Consider the following 22,269-nt stretch of genomic DNA (forward strand, 5'->3'; position numbering starts at 1 on the left):
ATTCCCTACCCTCTTGTATCATCCCTGGAAGCCAATAATACATCCCTCTTCTCTCTAGAAGCCTGAGACGGCTTTTACGCAATGTCAACAGTCAAGACGCCTGAAACAACAACAACTGAGAGGAGTCTCCTGCTTCAGCTTACACTTGGTGCAAAGAATTAGCCATTCTCAGTAATAAGAACAAAGACGAAGAAACAGCAAAAGATGTCTAGAAAGTATTCCTCTCCATAACTTTTTTATTTTTTTATTTTTTTACAGTTGACTTCTTGTGTCACAAACAAGCTTTGCTTACCGCTGAATTCTGCGTAGAATGGCTAGTAATGCGGAGTATGCATGCGCACAAGCCAAAATTCGCTGCTAACCCGCAAATACGCTTACCATAAGCACAGAATTCCCTGCTTCCGTAAGCTTCTGTGCTTACGGTAAGCAGAGCCATGAAATTGGCCCCAGGTCGTTTTATGGTTTTTGGACACAATTGGTAATCAAAATTAATTGCCAACATAATTTTTTTATTATAAAACATTGTGAGGAACGGCTCCCTCTAAAGTAACATAGGTTTTTTTGGGGGGGAGGGGTAATTTCTCACTAAAGTATTTTAATCTATTCCAATTTTATTGTATTTCAAATTTGTGCAACATGAGTGTTTATCTTTCATTATTCTCTTGCAACCTCGATGACCAACTTTATAGTCAAAGTTTAATCATAAAATTATCAATTCTGGTGATGGCTCATACATTTTACAATGTCTTTTATAGAATTTAAAAAGTGCTGTTTTCAAAACAGCTGCTTGTGTTCAATAGAGAATTGAACAATGTTTCATGGAAGATTTCTCTTCCACAACTACAAGTATTTTGAGAGCAATTAACTAGTACTTAAAGACACTGGTTGGTAATTGTCAAAGACTAGCCTTCACAGTTGGTGTATCTCAACTTTTGAGCTCAATCGGTCGTCGAAATTGCCAGATATTAATGAAAAAAAAAAAGAAACCTTGTCGCACCATTATTACAAAAAGTTGTGTGCTTTCAGATGTTTGATTTCGAGACCTCAAATTCTAAATCTGAGGTCTCAAAATCAAATTCGTGGAAAATTGCTTCTATCTCAAACACTACGTCACTTCAGAGGGAGCTGTTTCTCACAATGTTTTATACTATCAACCCCGTTACTCGCAATCAAGAAAGGTTTTATGATAATCATTATTTTGAGTAATTACCAATGGTGTCCATTGCCTTTAAGACTACAAGCAGAGTATTTGTATTACTTTCTCTATAGCTCTTCAAACCCAAATCTGCAAACTACAGAATTTTCCACGGAACACACAGACGCTGTGAACGCCTACTCGTAGATGAACAGTAAGTTAATGGTTTTGTTTAGTCTAGCATGCTAGTGGTAAGACATATGCTCTAGCAATGCAAAGGCCACGGGTTTGGAGTGATTTGCCTTTTGAAACAACTTAAGAAAGTACTGAGTATACAGTACCTAATACACAGCGGTGTAAAAGGGTAAAAACAAATTGTAAAAACATGCAACAGAAATTGCAAGAACGATCCGACACTGCATGAATTTTAAAAATGTGCTGTAGCTACAGAATTACTTAGTGTGGACCATGGTAGCCAAAGGGTTTTGATACCTTAATGTAAATCAAGTTTGTCATTTTGTGGCCATGACATGATTTCCTACTGACTTTGAATACAAATATATGTCATATAATTTACCTGTAGAAGTTTCAACTTTAGTCATTAAGTTTTTGAGAAAAAAAATTAATAATCACAGAGTGCTCAGAGTTTTCAGGAGAGTCACGGTATACGTTGTAAATGCTAAAAAAAACTGAGACGAAAAATTATTTTGTGACACTGTTTTACTAGTTTCTCAAAAACTACAGCACCTCAGCAAGTAACTTTTTAAGGGATGCTTTCTACCACCATTAGCTTCAAACAATGTGAAGTTTAATGTCAATCTGTGAACATTGTGTTTTGTGTCTTACAAAAAGTACCCAAACCCTTTAAAACATTAAGTGCATTGGATTGAAATTCTAGTGGTTGATTGTAGCATCAGACGACGGGAATGAATTCAGGTCGTGCCAATAACAGGGAATGGCGTCCTTGAAAGCGTCACTTGCCCGTAATTGGATTCCAAATCCTGCTCATCTACAGTGAAAACTATTTGTAAATCAGGTGTGTTTTGCTATAAGATCAGGGGTGGATTTCACAAAGGTAGTCCTAACTTAGGACTAGTCCTAGGCAATTCTAAAAGATAGGACCAGTCCTAAGTTAGGATGAGTTACTGGTCCTAACTTAGGACCAGTCCTATCTCTTAGCATTGCCTAGAACTAGTCCTAAGTTAGGACTATCTTTGTGAAATCCACCCCTGCCTCTTTGCATCACGGCTTGATCCAACCGGGTTCGAATCCCTGTATTGTTGATAACAAAGTATGGGGACAACAAAGTATGGGGAACAGCTCTACAAAGCTCAGATCTACATGTAAGGCTTAACAGTAAACCCATCAAAAATGTATTCAGCTGTTCTTTCTCACAGAAATCATGCCCGATAAAACAAAACTTTGGACTTGACTTTTACACAAAGACCCTAGGTCTCAATATACAATATTGGTTTATGGTATTATAAGACTTGTCATCGATCAATGAAATATGGATTTTAAGTAAATTTACAAACACAGTTTTGGGACACAAGTAGCAAAAACCGTGGGAGGGTGGCAGCTGTGCACGCGCGAATTATTGACTTACCACACAGACAGATACATACATAAAACAAACCGTACGTTTACCAGTGTATAACTGGGTGGTCCCCAGCCTGGCTTTGTATGCGTATAACCCTGTCACTTGTTGATAAACAAAACAAGCGCTGGTTGCCATGGACATCCGAATATTAGCAAAACACTCAACCCTGTTAACGCATGATGTGAACAAAATCAACGTTTTCTGCAAACTTTTAACAAAATAAAATAACTCTCATGATTGGTTGCTTACTAACTAAGGCCATCTGTTGTTGTTTTGCATTTATAGCTTTCCATAGTTTTCCAATCTCAGTTGGCAAAATATCAGACTGTGACATAGCAATAGAAAGGTCTATAGCTATTATACTTCTAATAGATGTTAACATCTATTAAATCAATGCAGTGCCCGCTGCTAAAACATAGGATACGAACTGCCTCTAGCTACCAGGCAATCTCTGTTGTCTAGTTGGTATGACACGGCTTTAGAATTGCAAAGGTCGTGGGTTCGAACCCCATTTGAGTGATACGCCTGTGATTTTTTTCACAGAGCTTGGTTAAGTACCGAGTATACAGTGCTTACATACATCTCTGTATATGAGTGAAACCAAAATGAATATTATACTTCTACATACACAAACACTCACCTTCCATCCTGGTGGGCAAGGAACCAACTGGAGGCAGGGGACCGGTGGGAGAATGCGATGATTTCCGGGCCTGGGTGAACATTGGTGATAGGTTATCATATGCAGTGTACTGCAATAGCCCCTCCAAAAGCCAGAAGCAATCTAGAAAAGGGTTAAAGGTCAAAGTTTGCAACATAATGTCAGAGTGTAAGATCAGCCACATAAGATTTGTCACTAATCGTACCCAATCTTTCAGAACCCAACTGTGTGTTTTGTTTGATTCTGTTGGACTGACTGCTCTGGGCTACAATGACTGTGTGTACAATTGTCTAGTACCCATTAGGCAATAGCAATGTTTGATGTTATCTTTCCTAAACACAAAACCGTGTGCCAGACTAATTCCCTTCCAGCCTCAGTTACAAGAAGAAAGTATGTAAATTTGCCAGTACCCCCCCCCCCCATCATCACAAGACAACTCACCTGTCTTCATATGGCTACTATCAAGACAGTTGGAGTCACCATACATTACAATACGCCCAGACTCTTGGCTGTAGAATGGGTACATTACTGGCTTGATCTGCCTTCCCATGAATGACCTCTTGACCCCGAGTCAAGTACCCCACCCCCCATTCCAAGATTACTCACCTGTCTTCATATGACTACTATCAAGGCAGTTGGAGTCACCATACAGTACAATACGCCCAGACTCTAGGCTGTGTTGATACAGCCCTAGAATGGGTACATTACTGGCTTGATCTGCCTTCCCATGAATGACCTCTTGACCTTAAGTCTGGTACCCCACCCCCCATTCCAAGACCACTCACCTGTCTTCATGTGACTACTATCAAGGCAGTTGGAGTCACCATACAGTACAATAGGCCCAGACTCTAGGCTGTGTTGATACAGCCCTAGAATGGGTACATTACTGGCTTGATCTGCCTTCCCATGATTGACCTCTTGACCTTGAGTATGGTACCCCACCCCCCATTCCAAGATTACTCACCTGTCTTCATATGACTACTATCAAGGCAGTTGGAGTCACCATACAGTACAATATGCCCAGACTCTAGGTGGTGTTGATACAGCCCTAGAATTGGTACATTACTGGCTTGATCTGCCTTCCCATGATTGACCTCTTGACCTTAAGTCTGGTACCCCACCCCCAATTCCAAGACCACTCACCTGTCTTCATGTGACTACTATCAAGGCAGTTGGAGTCACCATACAGTACAATACGCCCAGACTCTAGGCTGTGTTGATACAGCCCTAGAATTGGTACATTACTGGCTTGATCTGCCTTCCCATGAATGACCTCTTGACCTTGAGTATGGTACCCCACCCCCCATTCGAAGATTACTCACCTGTCTTCATATGACTACTATCAAGGCAGTTGGAGTCACCATACAGTACAATACGCCCAGACTCTAGGCTGTGTTGATACAGCCCTAGAATGGGTACATTACTGGCTTGATCTGCCTTCCCATGAATGACCTCTTGACCCTGGTCCTGCAGGGTCTGATGAATCAAGAGGCCTCCTGAGGGGAACTTGATGATGCTACTCCCGGATGAGTAAGTAGCTGTGATGAAAGAGAGTTTAAAGAAAAAATACATCAGTTGTTTTTTCTTCTACTGTGTGTATTTTAAATTAATAGTACTATTTCTCTTGTAATTTCTACCTGACAGCCTACTTTTAATAAAGACTTGGTAAATTCTTAAATGACATGTAAGACCTACATTGTACGATACACTGGTGCCTGGGTCCTACAGAAGACTGATGCCAAGGGCCTAAATAACACTGATACCTACGACCTGCAGAACACTTGTTTCTAGGGTCTGCAGAGCACTTTGAGCCTACATGTAAGGCCTAAGGTACTTGAGCCTTAGGCCTACAGACCACTAGTGTCTAGAGCCTTCAGTACACTGGATCCTAGGGCCTACAGAGCACTGGTGCCGACAAGGCTTTGGCTGCACTTCACACAGCCCTGTCACAGGGTACCATACCTCTATTTTCAGCAAGTTCAAAGTCTCCTTCGAAGACTCCGTCACCAAACGCCATCCCCCATGGAGATAGGAGGTCATTCAGTGCTGGAATGTTACTGCCACCGGTATCCGGCATCCACCATTGCCTGCAAACATCAAGGGGTCAATCAAAAAGGTCAAATATTCAAGTTTGTAAATGATCACTTTGTTTAACAGGTATTTTTTCTTAATAATTATACACATTTGGCTGTGTCATCCATGTTTTTGTGTGGGACTCGTTCGACAAAAATCATCTATGATGAGGAATAACGGGTATGAGTACAGTCAACTAAAATCACCTAGCTATGGTAAGAAAAGGGTTAAGAATACTTTCAAGACAAGATGACTGATAAAACATTTGTTCTAAATGATAGTTTAAAGGGTCTAAACGGGTACTTTTTTTAGGACAAAAAAACACAAAGTCCACAGATTCACACATAACTAACACAGTTGAAGATAATGATGGTAGAAAGCTTCCCTGAAAATATTACTTGCTGAGGTGCTGTAGTTTTTAAAAAATTAGTAAAAAAATGTAATGAAAATAATTTCCGCCTCAGAAATCATAAGACGAAAATTATTTTAGCATGTAAAAATGTATTTCCATTACATTGTTTTACTCATTTCTCAAAAAACTACAGCACCTCAGCGACTAATATTTTAAGGTACGCTTTCTACTATCATTATCTTCAAACGGTGTTAAGTTTATAATGAAAATCTGTGGACACTGTGTTTTGTGTTACAAAAAGTACCCAAATCCTTTAAGCAAGTTCCAAGTTTACAACAGGCAAGCTCTTACACTTCAAATTTTCTGATGCATTCATCTGATAACCCCCCCCCCTCCCAACATCCCAATAAATAAAGGAATTCTAAGTCTCTTAAGATGAAGATCAGAAGAGAAGATTAGGGTCAAGCGCTGGAGGCGTATTCAAGAACTTCAAAGGAGTTAAAGACACTTGACACGATTAGTAATTGTCAACGACCAGAATTCTCACTTAGTGTATCCCAACGTGTATGCATAAAATAACAAATCTGTGAAAATTTGGGTTCAACTAGTCATCGAATTTGCAAGAGAATAATGAAAGAAAAAAACACCCTTGTTGCACAAATGTGTGTGCTTTCAGATGCACAGTAAGAGGCTTCAGCTAAGGTATTTTATTATTTGAGTGAGAAAGTACTACTTTGGGTGAGAAAAAAACTGTGATATTCTTAGGGAGCTGTTTCTCACAATGATTAATTCTATCAACAGCTCTCCATTGCTCATTATCAAGTAAGATTTCATGCTTCCAATTATTTTGAGTACTGTTATTTACCAACAGTGTCCAGTGCCTTTAAGAAGCACACAGAGGCGACGTTGATTGAGAGATACAAGATGTGCATCTTATAAGGTTGTAATCGGGTTATGTACACATTGCATCCTTGAACCATGATGAAATTGACAGGTCAGAACAAAATTATATTTGATAAAGTAGGTCGCATGGGACTGTGGATGAAATAGAATGCAACGGTTTTGTTGCATATTGCAAGATAAGTAGCGACCAAAACGAATTTGAGAAGCTTTACTATTAAGAGTTATTTGTTTTAAAATGCTTGTAGTGGAGTGAGTTTTCTATCTGAAACGGGTGAAAAATTGCACCCTACAAAAAATGAGAACAAATTGTACCCAATATGTGTAAACTTCACAGTATTTTTGACTGCATGCTGGCTGCTGGCATGAGAGCATCATTAAGTTTGGGCAGACATTTTGTAGATTATTTTCCTAAAAATTCATGCAGCTTAGTTGTGTCGAGTGATCCTTTTCAGAGTGCATAAACAGGGTCAATAAAGTGGGTTAAGAACAGAGTTCCCCCCCCCCCATCTAAAAAAAACTCAAAAATAGATATATTTTAGGACACTTTTCCACCAAAACAAATAAACATCAAGTCGGGCTAAATGTAAAGGCCATTTTTCTGCATGCACGACGGCTCACAATGGACTATCGATGATGCATTACTCATTGGCTAGAAGGCAAATTAACAAGACTTTTGCTTCACTTTGTGTGCAGAGAGAAAGACATTTATCACTAAGGGGGTGAGGGGGGAGGGAATTCTGTAAACAGACATCTGTTAATCTGTTAATCTGTACCCTGTAGTGCTCTGAGATGTCTAACGTACTTTAAGATTGACCTACTTCAAGAAAGGTCGTTTTATTTAAATCGAATATAAAATAGGAGCTGATACTGAACAGTGCTGGATTTCTATCAGGGGATGGTGGAGTGCCTTAGTTTTGTCATCTGTTTTGTACATGTAAGACCTTTTTTACTAAAAAAGAGTGACCTTGTACCAGGCGAGATGATTTGTCCGAGGAAAAAGTAGGGCTGAAATAAAATTTTATTATGTGTTGGGCAAAAATATTGGATAACAAATTAAAGTAGGAATACCATAAGGAATGACAAAAAATGAACGTAAAAATTTTTTTGAAAAATTAAAAATTAACATCTAAAAAAATCCAAACACGTATTAAAAATCAGGCCTGTTGTATACTCCAAGGCCTTTCTGCTCAGTCATTACGCTTGTGTCCTTCTGTCATTCATAAATACCCAAGACAGTCTCGCTACTCCTATATAGATGCATTCATCAAATATCCATCACATGGTATCATATTGCAGGCTGGCATATACTTGTATAGTTTAGCCATCAATCAAAACCACAATGGATGATATTGAATGGTCAAACAATAGGAGGGTTAAAGAGCAGTGCATCACAAAACAACTCATAAAGACTCGATAAAACTACTGTGTACCTTGTGTTTTCATCGTAGAATTTCACTTTCTTCATGACGGTCACGTTGTACCAGTCGGCAAAGATGATGACCGAAAGGCCTTGGTCGATGTCTCGCTTCAGTTTCGTCACTTCCTCGGGGAAGAACTCCTCTTCTGGGTCCACTATGAGGAGCGTTCCTGGTGACAGAGTACTAATATTAACAATAGTGGCTTCCACTCAGTGACGCTCAAGCCGCTTTAACATACAGTATTTACCTGCAAGGTATGTGGGACTACGTTTGAATTAGGGATCAATTCCTTTTACATTGTACCATGTAATTGTTTACAAGGTGCTGTGGCGCACCATACTGCCAATTAAAGGCAGTGGACACTATTGGTAATTGTCAAAGACTAGCCTTCACAGTTGGTGTATCTCAACATATGCATAAAATAACAAACCTGTGAAAATTTGAGCTCAATCGGTCTTCGAACTTGCGAGATAATAATGAAAGAAAAAACACCCTTGTCACACGAAGTTGTGTGCATTTAGATGGTTGATTTAGAGACCTCAAGTTCTAAATCTGAGGTCTCGAAATCAAATTCGTGGAAAATTACTTCTTTCTCGAAAACTATGGCACTTCAGAGGGAGCCGTTTCTCACAATGTTTTACATCATCAACCTCTCCCCATTACTCATTACCAAGTAAGGTTTTATGGTAATAATTATTTTGAGTAATTACCAAATAGTGTCCACTGCCTTTAAACCAGGAACACTGAGGCGAACCCCTTTTATTTACGGGTTATTTTATGTGCATCACACAACACAATGGACCAACAGCTTTACGTCCCATAATGTCTAACTTTCACTACCACCCATACCATATTCTTTAGCATCGTAGCATGTAAATGGTGCTCCCAGGACCTCTACAAAGAATCCAGCTGTTCTTAGGTGTTCGTACATGGCTTTGAAGTTGGTGTGCACATGGTCCCCATTCCTGCAAATAACCATAAGTAAAAGTTATTGCGATCTCTCTACCCTATGAAGTGTGACAAATAAATTTGCATTTTACAGTATGGCATTTTTTTTAACTACTTTTGGTGAAGGTTTACTCATGTAAAGTGAAGAGCACTGAAAATTCTAGTAAACTTACTGAATCAAACAAACAATTTTTTTTTTTTTTGCCCTACCAGCCTTTAGCAGGGGTCGTCATTCAGTCTTTGTAGGTTAACTTATGGGAAGTGGGAAGTGTAGAGCACTGAATAAACCAAGTAAATTGTTTGATTAAAACTATTATTTTCCTCTTCAATTTGCCTCAAAACCTACCATTCTAAGGGGTCATTATTCAGTGTTTAAAGGTTAACTCATGAAAAAGGTAGAGCACTGAAAAATTCTCTGACATGTCTGATTAAAACAATGATTTTTCTCTTTAACTTGCCTTAAATGTCTAATGGGTCATTCTTCAGGGTTTGAAGATCAACTCATTGAAAATATCTAGTAATTAAAAAACAAAAAAATACTTGTTTTCCACTTAAGTTTGCCTTAAAACCTACCAGTCTAAGGGGTCGTTCTTCATGCGTAGATTATCACGAGGGAAGTACCCAGGCGGGTAGCGTAGATTGTGGTATTGATCCCATAGGATGCGTTTGTTACGTGGGGGTGTGGGTACCACCTGAACCTTCACTGGTAGCTCGAGAACCGACCTCCTTGGTTTCTCCTCTCCATTCTACAAGGATATTAATTGTAACAATTAACAATTAACAAGTAACAAAATAATAATAAGAGATGATAAATTTGCATCAGGGATAAAGAATATTAATTTTGGTTTTTACCCATACACCGATGTGTGTTAGCACTGTATACTCAGTACTTTCCCGAGTCCTGTTAAAAAATATCACAGGCATGTTACTCGAGTGGGATTCGAACCCCAACCTTTGCAATTCTAGAGCAGTGTCTTACCAACTAGACTACCGAGGTTGCCCGGTAGCTAGAGGCAGTTCGAATTATGAGACCTAGTTCTTATACATATCACCATATAATGGCTTACAAGGTAATGTGGCGCAATATGCTGCCAATCAAACCAGGAAAACCAGGGCGAACCTGAATCTCTTTTCGATAAGTGCACTGGTTCTTATATATGCGTTACACAACACACATTGTTGTCTTGGCCAAGTGGTTCGGCGCATCAAAATAAAGTTCTTGAGCAGGATGCTTCACTATAACATCCTATCTTCACACAGGGCTATAAATGGGTACCTGTGAGGGTAGAGTTTGATATTATGAATGAAAAAGCCTTCAGATCGCCAGCTATGGGCTGTATTCTCCCCAGGGAGCTGAGAAAGATTCAAGGAATGTCATTTTGACCAATGGACCAAGGCACTAATGCAAGGCGCATTGCTATGGTTATTGTAAAATGCATTATTATTAAAGGAACACATTGCCTTGGATCGATCGAGTTGGTCTTTGAAAAGCGTTTGTATTCATTTGTTATAAAAATGCATATGATTAGATATGATTTAAAAGTAGAATACAATAGTTAGTCCACACAAATTTGCCTCGAAATTGCGTGGTTTTCCTTTTACTTTGCAAACTAACTAAAAATTTGACTCCGATAAATGGCCGACCATGTTAGTCGACGAGGTAAAAGGAAAACCACGCAATTTCAAGGGATACTTGTGTGGATCATTATATTCTACTTTTAACTGTTTAAAATATCTTTCTAATCATATGCATTTTATAACAATCGGTTACAAACGCTTTTCAAAGACCAACTGGACCGATCCAAGGCAACGTGTTCCTTTGATATGGATGTGTTTTAAATGACTTACGTCTGGTGGTGATTCTACCGTGAGAGTTATCTGTCCCTGTGCTATACCCTGCCATAATGTAGCACTGCTAGATACTGTGATAGACACCGCTAGGTATCCTGACCATGGCCATAGGATGGGAGAATATGACATCGCAACCTGTAAACACAAAAACAATTAGCAATGGATTAAAGGCAGTGAACACTATTGATATTTACTCAAAATAATTATGAGCATAAAACCTGACTTTGTAACGAGTAACGGGGAAGGTTTGATAGTATAAAACATAGTGAGAAACGGCTCCCTCTGAAGCAACGTAGTTTTACAGAAAGAAGTAATTTTCCACGAATTTGATTTCGAGACCTAAGATTTAGAATTCGAGGTCTCGAAATCAACCATCTAAATGCACACAACTATGTCGAGACCTTAGATTTAGAATTCGAGGTCTCGAAATCAACCATCTAAATGCACACAACTTCGTGTGACAAGGGTGTTTTTTCTTTCATTATTTTCTCGCAACTTCAACGACCGATTATGCTCAAATTTTCACAGGTTGGTAATTATATGTATATGTTGAGATAAACCAAGTGAGAAGACATTCATACACCATTCTGCCATGCAAGACAAAAACAGACAGGAATTCAAAGACAACACTCTAAATTCATACACCGTTCTGTCATGCAAGGACAAAAACACAGTCAGGAATTGAATGATAATGAGTTTGAATATTTTAAATTCATACATTGTTCTGCCATGCAAAGAGAAAAACATAGTCAGGAATTGAATAAAACTATTCTAAATTCATATATGCGTGCAAAGAAAAAAACATGGTCAGAAAGTGATTAAAACATTCTACATTTATACATTGTTCTGCCATGCAAAAACAAAAACAGATAGTCATTAATTAAATGATAACATTCTAAATTTATACATCATTCTGCCATGCAAAGACGAAAACACAGTCAGCAATTGAATAATAATATGATAAATTCATACATCGCAACCTGCAAAAACACATGCAGGAATTGAATAATAACATTTTAAATTCATACTCCGTTATGCTATGCAGACTTTAACAAAAACAGTCAGCAATTGAGTGGGATTTAAACCAATGACATCCAGTTTATTTTGTGGACGCTCAACCAACTGAGCTATCTAGCCCTATGTTGGCATTCTCCCTATTTTATCAATATTTTTGCTTAGGGATGCCAGTCAGAAGTCAAATCACTTACTAGAGTACATTTCAAGATAATCCAGGCCACTATTAGGTTTAAATATTATTGAATTACACATCACAAGTACTCCCAACAATTGACAATTGCTTTTTATTTCATGACGGCCTCTGTAGAGGAACCACTCACCTCGATGTAGTCTCCGTTCTGTGGTGTAAATGGCTGCCACGTCGGTTTGTCAACCACCTGCCCTGTCACTCCCATGCCGTTCAATATGGTTATCTGTAACAAAACAAATGGATGTCTTGACATAAGACTACCATCATGACGCAGTCACAAGCTACGTACATAGCATGGCATAGGGAGAAACTATAAATAAATAGTAAACTTGTGGGTATGGCCATGTGTAGAACTCTTTTGTGGGAGCGTTGGCTCGGAAAAGAGCTGTTATGGTGTCTATGTGTTGATTGCCACTCTCCTGAAGGCGAGCAGAGTATACTGTTTTAAAGGCAGTGGACACTATTGGTAATTACTCAAAATAACTATCAGCATAAAACCTTTCTTGGTGATGAGTAATGGGAAGAGGTTGATAGTATAAAAACATTGTGAGAAACGGCTCCCTCTGAAGTGCCATAGTTTCTGAGAAAGAAGTAATTTTCCACGAATTTGATTTCGAGACCTCAAATTTAGAACTTAAGGTCTGGAAATCAACCATCTAAATGCACACAACTTCGTGTGACAAGGGTATTTTTTTCTTTCCTTATTATCTCGCAAGTCGATGACCGATTGAGCTCAAATTTTCACAGGTTTGTTATTTTATGCATACATGTTGAGATACACCAGCTGTGAAGGCTAGTCTTTGACAATTACCAATAGTGTCCACTGCCTTTAAAGAGCCATTTGAGACCTTGTTTTATTCCCACTGGACACTATTGGTAATTGTCAAAGACCAGTCTTCTCACTTGGTGTATCTCAACGTATGCACAAAATAACAAACCTGTGAAAAATTGAACTCAATTAGTTGTGAAATAATAATGGAAGAAAAAACACCCTTGTCACACAAAGTTATGTGCTTTCAGATGCTTGATTTCGGGACCTCAAATTCTTAATCTGAGGTATCGGAATCAAATTCAAATATTTTAGTGGAAAATTACTTCTTTCTCAAAAACTACGTTACTTCAGAGGGAGCCGTTTCTCACAATGTTTTACACTATCATCAGCTCTCCATTGCTTGTTACCAAGTAAGGTTTTATGCTAACAATCATTTTGAGTAATTACCAATAGTGTCCAGTGTCTTTGATATTAAACTCACATTGACAACAGTTGGCATAGCTCCATGATAGATCGGCTGGGTGCAGTATGGCCAAAAGTAGGGGCACTCTGTCAGGTCAATGTAGCTCGGACTCAAACTGAAAGGAGATTAAAGAATCATTTTGAATCGTTGACCATGGAGGCTTGTGTTACAACGACTAAAGCCTGGTTAATACTTCCTGCGAATGCGATCTGAGTTTTGATGTCACAGCCCTGATTTTCTCCTTGGTAAAGGTACGAGGAAACTGAAAATTTGTACTGGAGCATTTCAAGGGTACCAAGGCAATGACCAGGGGGCATGGAGACAATCGCCTTTGTTGCCTCCGTGAAGTATCAGTTTCTACTGGAGCATTTCAAGGGTACCAAGGCAATGACCAGGGGGCATGGAGACAATCGCCTTTGTTGCCTCCGTGAAGTATCAGTTTCTACTGGAGCATTTCAGGGGTACCAAGGCAATGACCAGGGGGCATGGAGACAATCGCCTTTGTTGCCTCCGTGAAGTATCAGTTTCTACTGGAGCATTTCAAGGGTACCAAGGCAATGACCAGGGGGCATGGAGACAATCGCCTTTGTTGCCTCCGTGAAGTATCAGTTTCTACTGGAGCATTTCAGGGGTACCAAGGCAATGACCAGGGGGCATGGAGACAATCGCCTTTGTTGCCTCCGTGAAGTATCAGTTTCTACTGGAGCATTTCAAGGGCACCAAGGCAATGACCAGGGGGCATGGAGGCAATTGCCTTTGTTGCCTCCGTGAAATATCAGACCTTGTGCATTGAGCACAACAAATGATGAACACATGGATTTGAAAATCGCATCCCTGCTATCCTGGAAAGGCACTAGTCGGGGTTACCAGTCTAAATTTACTTATCATAGTGATTACCTTGCCTGAGGTTGGTAACTGCTCAGCACCTGATACGCTTTGACGAGATCCAGCTTGCCGTGACCCTGCTCAAACATGTTGGTGTCAGGCAGACGACGAGCCGAGGCCATCAGGGCTTGCTTCATACTAGCCGGGTTTAAAACCCACTGGCGGTCCGCAATAGAACTACAAATAATAATAATAACAATAATAAAATAACAGCAATTATATAGCGCATTCTGGATCACAGATTCCTCGATGCACTTTACAATTTAAAAAGGCTACATTTACAAAGATACTACAGACAAAAATAACAGAACAGTTGTACAAAGATTAAAAATGTAAAACATACAAATACATTATAGCCAATTATCAGACAGGTTTTCTCTTTTGTACCCAGTAGTCTCCCACCCCCACCCAGAGTATAAACCCAACGCCCAAGTGCTCCTTTTCAACAGGCTACACCATGCAGTGTTTCATGCAGTTTCATGCAGAGGTTTCATGCAGTGTTTTGTGTTATACTCTCAAACTATACCCAATACCACACCTACATACCCAGCAGCCAATGGAGCCTGCTGTTGAAGGTGAACCCTTGAATGGAATTTTTTGATCAGAAACTGTGCTGTGTTGTGTTTGTTAGGACACTGGGGTTCTAGAGTTTCACACTTAACTTTCCCCTAACTGTATCCAGCAACCCCTTGTATAAAAACTAATAATAATACATAAGTCTTATATGGCGCACGTATCTACCAAACAAGGTACATTGTACTCAAGGCGCTGAGTATACACAAACTTTCAGAAAGATAGGTAATTGCAGTGATGAGGTTATTTAGCACCTTATAAGGGTTCAAAAGGTGCTACGGCGCATACAGCAGCCACAGCCAGGAACACCGGGGCGAACCCTTCTCTTTTCGAAAAGTGCACTGGGTTCTTTTACATGCGATACACAACACACGGGACCAACAGCTTTACGTCCCATCCGAAGGACAAAACAATGGTTAAGCGTCTTGCTTAAGGACACAAGTGTCACGGCCAATAACTAAACTCTACTAGGTCCAAGACAAAGTTCAGTGTGTACCTACAGATTTCTATGTGTACCCAGGAGACGTCCTGGGTATAACACTTACCTTGCCAATAGCCCAACAGCACCTGCTACGACAGGTGAAGCCACTGAGGTTCCAGAAAGCGTCCTGCAGCCTTGAGTCATGCCTGATCCCCTGACGGCCGAGCCATAGGTCACGATGTCTGGCTTGAGTCGACCGTAACCACCTGGTAACTCCTGACAAAAGAAAACACACCACGTTTAGATGATGTAAACATAGAGATAACAGAAAAACAATCAAAACATATTACAGAGACATTCAAGATGTTATAGTTGCATCGGGAAATCTTTGCACTATAGGATTTAAACTGCCTCTAGCTGTCGAGCATTCTCAGTGGTCCAGTGGTGAGATATCTGCTCCAGAATAACTAAAGCTGTGGGTTTAAATTCCTTCCAGGTAGTAGGCCTGTGGATTTTTTCCCCACAGGAATCAGGAAATGTTTGTTTCTTTCAGAGAAATCGTCTACTATAACAAGGCCAGCGGCCACTTCCAGATGATCCTTCACTGATTGTGTCTGTTGACCCGAACCAACTGCCTACAGGGGCATGTTGCCACCTACTCCTCCTGAAACTAAAACAGGGTAACCCACTTCACAGTCCACAACTTTTTACGACACTCTTCATTTCTGAAGTGAACTCACCCATGTGGTCATACCACGAGAGGAAAACTTTGCGATGTTGTCTTCAAAGTTGATACCACCAACACCAATGACATCCATCTGATCAGCAGGGTTGTTTAACGTCCTAGACAAAAAAAGGGCAACGGTATTTAAACATCGCTGAAGTTCATGAAGTTGTTTTTATGCCTGAAGAAAACTAGAGCACACTAGTCCAAATGTTTAGATACATGTGCAACCCTTGAATAATCATCAGTGCAACAAGGTCTTGATGGTCTATTTTTAATTATTTTGTCGGATCATTCCAATCTTGTCGAAGTCCAAACTATTTGGTGTGGAGTGGCTTTACTCACCCATATAGAGGTCCGTCATTTCCAATAGCTGAAACCATAATGACCTTGTTGGCAGTCAGCTCCCAAACCTGAGAAAAAGAAAAAGGTTGTAAACAGTATTATTAAAACCCTTAAGCCCGGTTCATTCCCCCTGCGAATGCAAATCACATTTTGACATCACAAATTTGCAATAAATAATTTGCATCAGCATCAGTTGACTTGTGCTCATCTCCTGCGAAAACTGAGCCGTGACATCACAATTCGTAGAGTATACTGTTTGAAACATCAAGACCAAACTGGTACATTTCAGGGCCAACCATTTATTATATGGTTGAACCCAGAAGTTTACTATTACTTGAAATTTTTCTTATTATTATCCACACCATGCAAAGCTTCAAACATCACTTACTTCAAAATCATTTTAAATTTTTGTATCTAGTTATCTTTTCAAGTAATATATAATTCTTTACCTTGTCAACAAAGGGGTGGTCCATGAAGTCTGGTCCCCCGATGCTAAGATTCAAAACATTGATCTTCTTAAGGATTGCATAGTTGAAGGCGTCAAGGAACCAGGAGGTGTAGGAGACCTAGAAAAACCAAGAGTCAAAGACTTGTACGTTACCTGCTTTTCACTTTATTTGATTGATAAGGCACTTCAATTCATGAAGTATGAAAGACAAGAAATTGACAATCCTGCCATTAAAGGAACACGTTGCCTTGGATCGGTCGAGTTGGTCTTTGAAAAGCGTTTGTAACCATTTGTTATAAAAAGCATATGGGTAGAAAGATGTTGTAAAAGTAGAATACAATAATCCACACAAACATGCCTCGAAATTGCACGGTTTTCCTTTTACCTCGCCGTCTAACACAGCCGGCCACTTATGGGAGTCAAATTTTTTACTCCCATAAATAGCCGACCGTGTTAGTTTGCACAGTAAAAGAAAAACCACGCAATTTAGAGGCAAACTTGTGTGGACCATTGTATTCTACTTTTAAACCATACGCAACCATACGCATTTTATAAAAAAACAATTACACACGCTTTTTATAGACCAACTCGTCCGATCCAAGGCAACATGTTCCTTTAAACCAATCTCACATGTACAATCCTAATCTAGCCACACTGATCAAGAGCTCAACAGAGTTGGTCTGTTAAAGGTAATTAATACTCTAACAAATTAATGCCTATAAAAACTGACTTGGTGAGAAGCACTGCAGTTGTTGATAATATAAACTATTTTCAGAAAGAATTCTCTTCGAAAAAAAAACCAAGTGTTTTAATTTCAATCTTCATTTTGCTATTCTCTCTTGAGAATCTACGAAGATTCACACTGATAAATTTTTGCGTGAATGTCCGTAGATTTTTGCCGACAATTCTACGCCTGATTGTGAGTAGCTCAAGAAGGGCATGGGTTTGTGACAGTTTGTGAAATTGAAGTTTTACATAGTGGTTGGACTATGTAGGATGTGGGGTTAGTTAAAGGCAGTGGACACTATTGGTAATTACTCAAAATAATTATTAGCATAAAACCTTTCTTGGTAAAGAGTAATGGGGAGAGATTGGTAGTATAAAACATTGTGAGAAACAGCTCTCTCTGAAGTGCCATAGTTTTTGAGAAAGAAGTAACTTTCCACGAATTTGATTTCGAGACGTCAGATTTAGAACTTGAGGTCTCGAAATCAACCATCTAAACGAACACAACTTCGTTTTGACAAGGTTTTTTTTTTTCTGCTTTAATTATTATCTCACAAGTTCGATGACCGATTGAGCTCAAATTTTCACAGGTTATGCATTTTATGCATATGTTGAGATACACCAACTGTGAAGGCTAGTCTTTGACAATAACCAATAGTGTCCACTGCCTTTAAGATTGTATTAGTGCATAGCCACAATCATGGGTAGACATTTCTCTTGTTTCCTTTCAATGAACAGTTTGAAAATCACTGATGCTATCTCAATGTTAATAAGATATTAATTATTAATCGTTGTATCAATGAATAAAAAGTTCTTGAGTTTGTCACAAGATCTACAAAGAGTTACTCAATATGTAGGTTATTCATTTGGTGTCTTTGTAATAAACAGTGTGACCCTGATTGTGGCTGTACACATTCAAATACATTGCAGAAATTTACATACATACACAAATAACTTGAAATGAAATACCATATCTACCTGGCTGTTTGTGAACACTCTAAATATGTACAAGTTAGCGTCGGGGGCAAATCCCTTACAATCCATAGTACTGCTAATCACCCCCGCGACAAAAGTGCCATGACCCAGTCCATCATTCAGTTTCTTCTCATCGGTCCAATCGGTCCGCTCCATTACATTCTTGAAATGGGGGTGTTTTTCCTTCAGGCCAGTGTCAAAGACGGCTATATTGATGCCAGCTCCTGTGGTACAAACACAACGAGGATATTCTTTAAAATCATTTCTAAGACAAAAGATTCATATTGAAAACCTATGGGAATAGAAGTTTCTCGGTTGCAGCCCCCCGCCTGTGGAACGACTTGCCTCTCACCCTTAGATCACAACCTGACATTTCTTCATTCAAATCCAATCTCAAAACTTACCTCTTCAGTCAAGCCTACCATTAATTTTTCCCTTGGTCATATTTTAGAGCAGTGAATAGTTTTCTAGATACCAGCGCTTTATAAGATTTATTATTATTACTGGTGTGTAATCCTTTATTATATGGCCACGACACTGCACTTTTATTCCCATATTCCAAACAACAGCGTATAAGATTGAATGGTCAGACAGTAGAAGAGTCCACTGTGTATTGTATACATGTAGATGTATTCACTACATGATATCATATTGCAGTCTGGCATAGTTTATCTACCATTCAAAACCACAGTGGATGATATTGAACGGTCAGACAGTAGGAGGGTTGACTGGTTGACTGTGTACGGTCGCATGATATCACACTGCAAGCTGGCATGGTATTGAATGGTTAGATTGTAGGAGTGTTAAGCTCATCTCCCCAAAACACTTTTTAAGCTGGTTCAAGGTCACCACTCTCCTTCGAAACTACACTCCTACCAGCTCCTTACGCTCACAACACCAACAACTCCTTCAAATGCCAAGATTCAACACACCATACTAGGGAAACCAGTCATTCAGCAGAATTGCTCCCACTCTCTGGAACAATCTCCCACATCACACTCGTTCAATCACCTCTTTTAAAAACATACAAAAGTGCCCTGAAAACCCACCCCTTCTCTAGAACGCATTAATTCAGTCAATTGTACATAATTTATTAGGTTATTTATTTGAGTTATTTTTAAAGCGCTTCAAAATAAATCACTATATAAATCAAATACTATTATTACATTTGGTCCCCTATATGGGAAATTAACATGGGCTGGAGGAGGAGGATTCAAAAGAGGGCGCTATCAGAAGAAGTTTTTACACAGTTTGCCATATAGTATGGGGGACAGAATCTCCTGCCACAGTAAGCAGTAATAGAAACATATTTGTATTTATGGGCAGATTGTACACTTGTTTGCATCAAACTAACCTGTGAAACCCATATCCCATAGAACGTTTGCTTCCATGATGTCTGTGATTTCCCTGGGTACTGCACGTAGTAACCGTCTGTTGCTATGGTGACCTGTTGACTGCCAGAGCGATGACCCCTGTGTCTGGTTTTTGTTTTAGAAAAAAAAAAATAATAATAAAATAGCGTCAGTTTTTCTTTACTCATTAGGCAGGAAATAAGGGTGGACAATCCAACCTGATTTGATTTACTTTTAGCGTGTTAATATGTGGACAAAACTTTACAGAAAATGTTGAATTTTGTCAATTTTTTTTTCTTCATACAACTGATTGTTTTGCTGACATTTGGCCAGCAATGGCAATCCATGCACTTTGTTTATCAACCATTATCTAAGGTCGAGCCACTCTAAGTATGCGCCTTACCAAGCCCAGACTGGCTCTTCTCATTGGTCGAGAGGATTTCCACTTGGGTGCCCAGCATAAAGGATCGGTGGAGCTGTTACAGTCGTGTGTGTCGTCAGAATCATCTTCAGCTGTTCAGAACACAAGAACATTAAACTGTAAAACCTATTTAACTATGGAAACTATTTTAGCTGATAAAGAAGGAAGTAAAAAAAGTAGGCAACAAGGTCTTAGATGGCCACACAATGAATCCTTTATCGCACTGTCACAACACTGCAGGGTTTTAAACAGCCATAAAGGCCCGGTCAACCAGGCCCTGGTTCTCGTTTTCATTCTTATTATCGGGGCCCGTGTTACCGGGCCTTTACAGACTGAGTCACCACTCTTTTGTCCAAATTCATAAACACCTTTTCATTAAAAGCATCCAAAAACCTTTTTAAAGTAAACATAACATGAACATATTTCAAGGAATTCTGCTTGTGTCTGCCTGTTTTCATTGCATTGCTTACCAGCCTATATAGTCTCATGCACTTTACAGGGCGTTATAAGCAAAGAATTTAGCAATAAAGCAGAGCCATGAATTTTAGGTCCACTTTACTATTAAGAGTTCCTCGCTGAAGGCCGATTTATAGTAGGTCGCGTGATGGAAGTCTTGACGCGCGATCATAAAAAGACACAGTTTTTAGACCTCAGTCTTAGGATCCTGCGCAAGATTTCCATCGTGCGACCATCGCGCGACCTACTGTAAACCGGCCTTTACACAGCTAGCGCAGAAAATTTTACACTGACCCTATAAGCAACAAACAATGAACACAAGTTCAAAATTTCACAGTGAGCAAAGCCATGAAATTTGGCCAATGTACTTCATGATTCTAAGGAATTCTTTGCTTCCACAGCTAGATTACATAATAAAGCCCGGTTCATACTTCCTGCAAATGCGATACCAATTTTAATGCCACAAATTCAAAACAGTTTAACCGCATTGAGCTGTGTTAAACTCCGGTGAAACACTCACTGCGAAAACAGCCATGTGACAAGAAAATTCGCTTTGAATTCGCATTCGTATAAACTATGAACTGGGCTTTTGCCGAGCCATGAAATAATGTGCCGTTATTACCTTCAGCATGATTAGACTCAGACTTGATGGATCTGGTAATTTGCTTTTGTTGAGTGACTTGTTTAATGGATGGATGCTGCTCTAATGCTTTGAGACTCTCTTCCTTCTCGGCTATGATCTGGCATATTAGAAATATGAGAAAAAGTTGCTGCAAACTGCTCAACCAACAAAATGGCAGACACGTATGATTTAAATGCAAAAAGTGGTTGATGGCTTGACGTTTCAACCCGTGCAGAGTCTTTCTCAAAGGCTAAAAAGACAAATTAATTGAAAGACAAAAATGTGTAAGGTACTTCATTCAGTGCAGAATCTATTTGCCTTAAGTCTTTTAAATTTGGTTGTGCATTTAACACAAAATATTATACCTCTTATTATTAGCCTTCGAGACAGACTCTGGTTCGAAACGTCAGGCCACAACTATTTTTTGCAGGTTAAAAATAGGATAAAATTTGTTGATCCAAGAGGTAAGAGTTTTGCAAGTACATGTATCACCATATGCAAGACCAGGGAGAGATAAATAAATGGTGTGTTTTGGCCGTGAGATCAAGCGAACTGGAGTCAGGGGTCGATTTCACAAAAAGATAAGATTAATCTTAAATGTCAATCAATGGACCCTTCCCATGAAATATGCTAATTACATTCACGCATGCATACAGACCCTGTTGGTTGGCAAACGCCATAGAGTTGTGCACTGAGCAGACGCGCAATCGCGTCTGCGTCACGCAGCCATTAGTCGTGTACAAAACCGCGTGATGTTCCCTCATTTTGCCAACCAAAACGTAAGTGCGCATGCGCTATGTGCAATTTACATATTTCATGGGAAGGGTCAATTGTTATTGCTAAGTAAAGTGTGATGTCACAATACAAATCATGGGAATACTGACAAATTGTCTTGCGATGAGTTTTACTGCTTTGTAAAATCGGGCTATGGTTCAGATGAG

At 39.4% G+C, this 22,269-nt stretch overlaps 1 protein-coding gene across 1 annotated transcript in view; it reads right to left on the bottom strand.

Annotated features, from left to right (window-relative positions):
- The window catches only part of LOC139934951 (membrane-bound transcription factor site-1 protease-like), a 67,056-nt gene that overhangs the window by 39,559 nt on the left and 5,228 nt on the right, over positions 1-22,269 (bottom strand). Inside the window, exons 4-21 of the mRNA XM_071929377.1 lie at positions 21,329-21,446; positions 20,233-20,342; positions 19,832-19,955; positions 18,481-18,701; positions 16,778-16,894; positions 16,329-16,396; positions 16,000-16,102; positions 15,384-15,535; positions 14,278-14,442; positions 13,399-13,495; positions 12,276-12,368; positions 10,936-11,073; positions 9,661-9,833; positions 8,989-9,104; positions 8,152-8,308; positions 5,356-5,480; positions 4,716-4,931; positions 3,376-3,516 (exon numbers count right to left, since the gene is read on the bottom strand). Of these exons, the coding sequence (XP_071785478.1) occupies positions 3,376-3,516; positions 4,716-4,931; positions 5,356-5,480; positions 8,152-8,308; positions 8,989-9,104; positions 9,661-9,833; positions 10,936-11,073; positions 12,276-12,368; positions 13,399-13,495; positions 14,278-14,442; positions 15,384-15,535; positions 16,000-16,102; positions 16,329-16,396; positions 16,778-16,894; positions 18,481-18,701; positions 19,832-19,955; positions 20,233-20,342; positions 21,329-21,446 (2,434 nt within the window). The remainder of the gene's footprint in view (positions 1-3,375; positions 3,517-4,715; positions 4,932-5,355; positions 5,481-8,151; positions 8,309-8,988; positions 9,105-9,660; positions 9,834-10,935; positions 11,074-12,275; positions 12,369-13,398; positions 13,496-14,277; positions 14,443-15,383; positions 15,536-15,999; positions 16,103-16,328; positions 16,397-16,777; positions 16,895-18,480; positions 18,702-19,831; positions 19,956-20,232; positions 20,343-21,328; positions 21,447-22,269) is intronic.

This window comes from Asterias amurensis, chromosome 3 (genome assembly GCF_032118995.1).
Source record: "Asterias amurensis chromosome 3, ASM3211899v1".
NCBI lineage: Eukaryota > Metazoa > Echinodermata > Asteroidea > Forcipulatida > Asteriidae > Asterias > Asterias amurensis.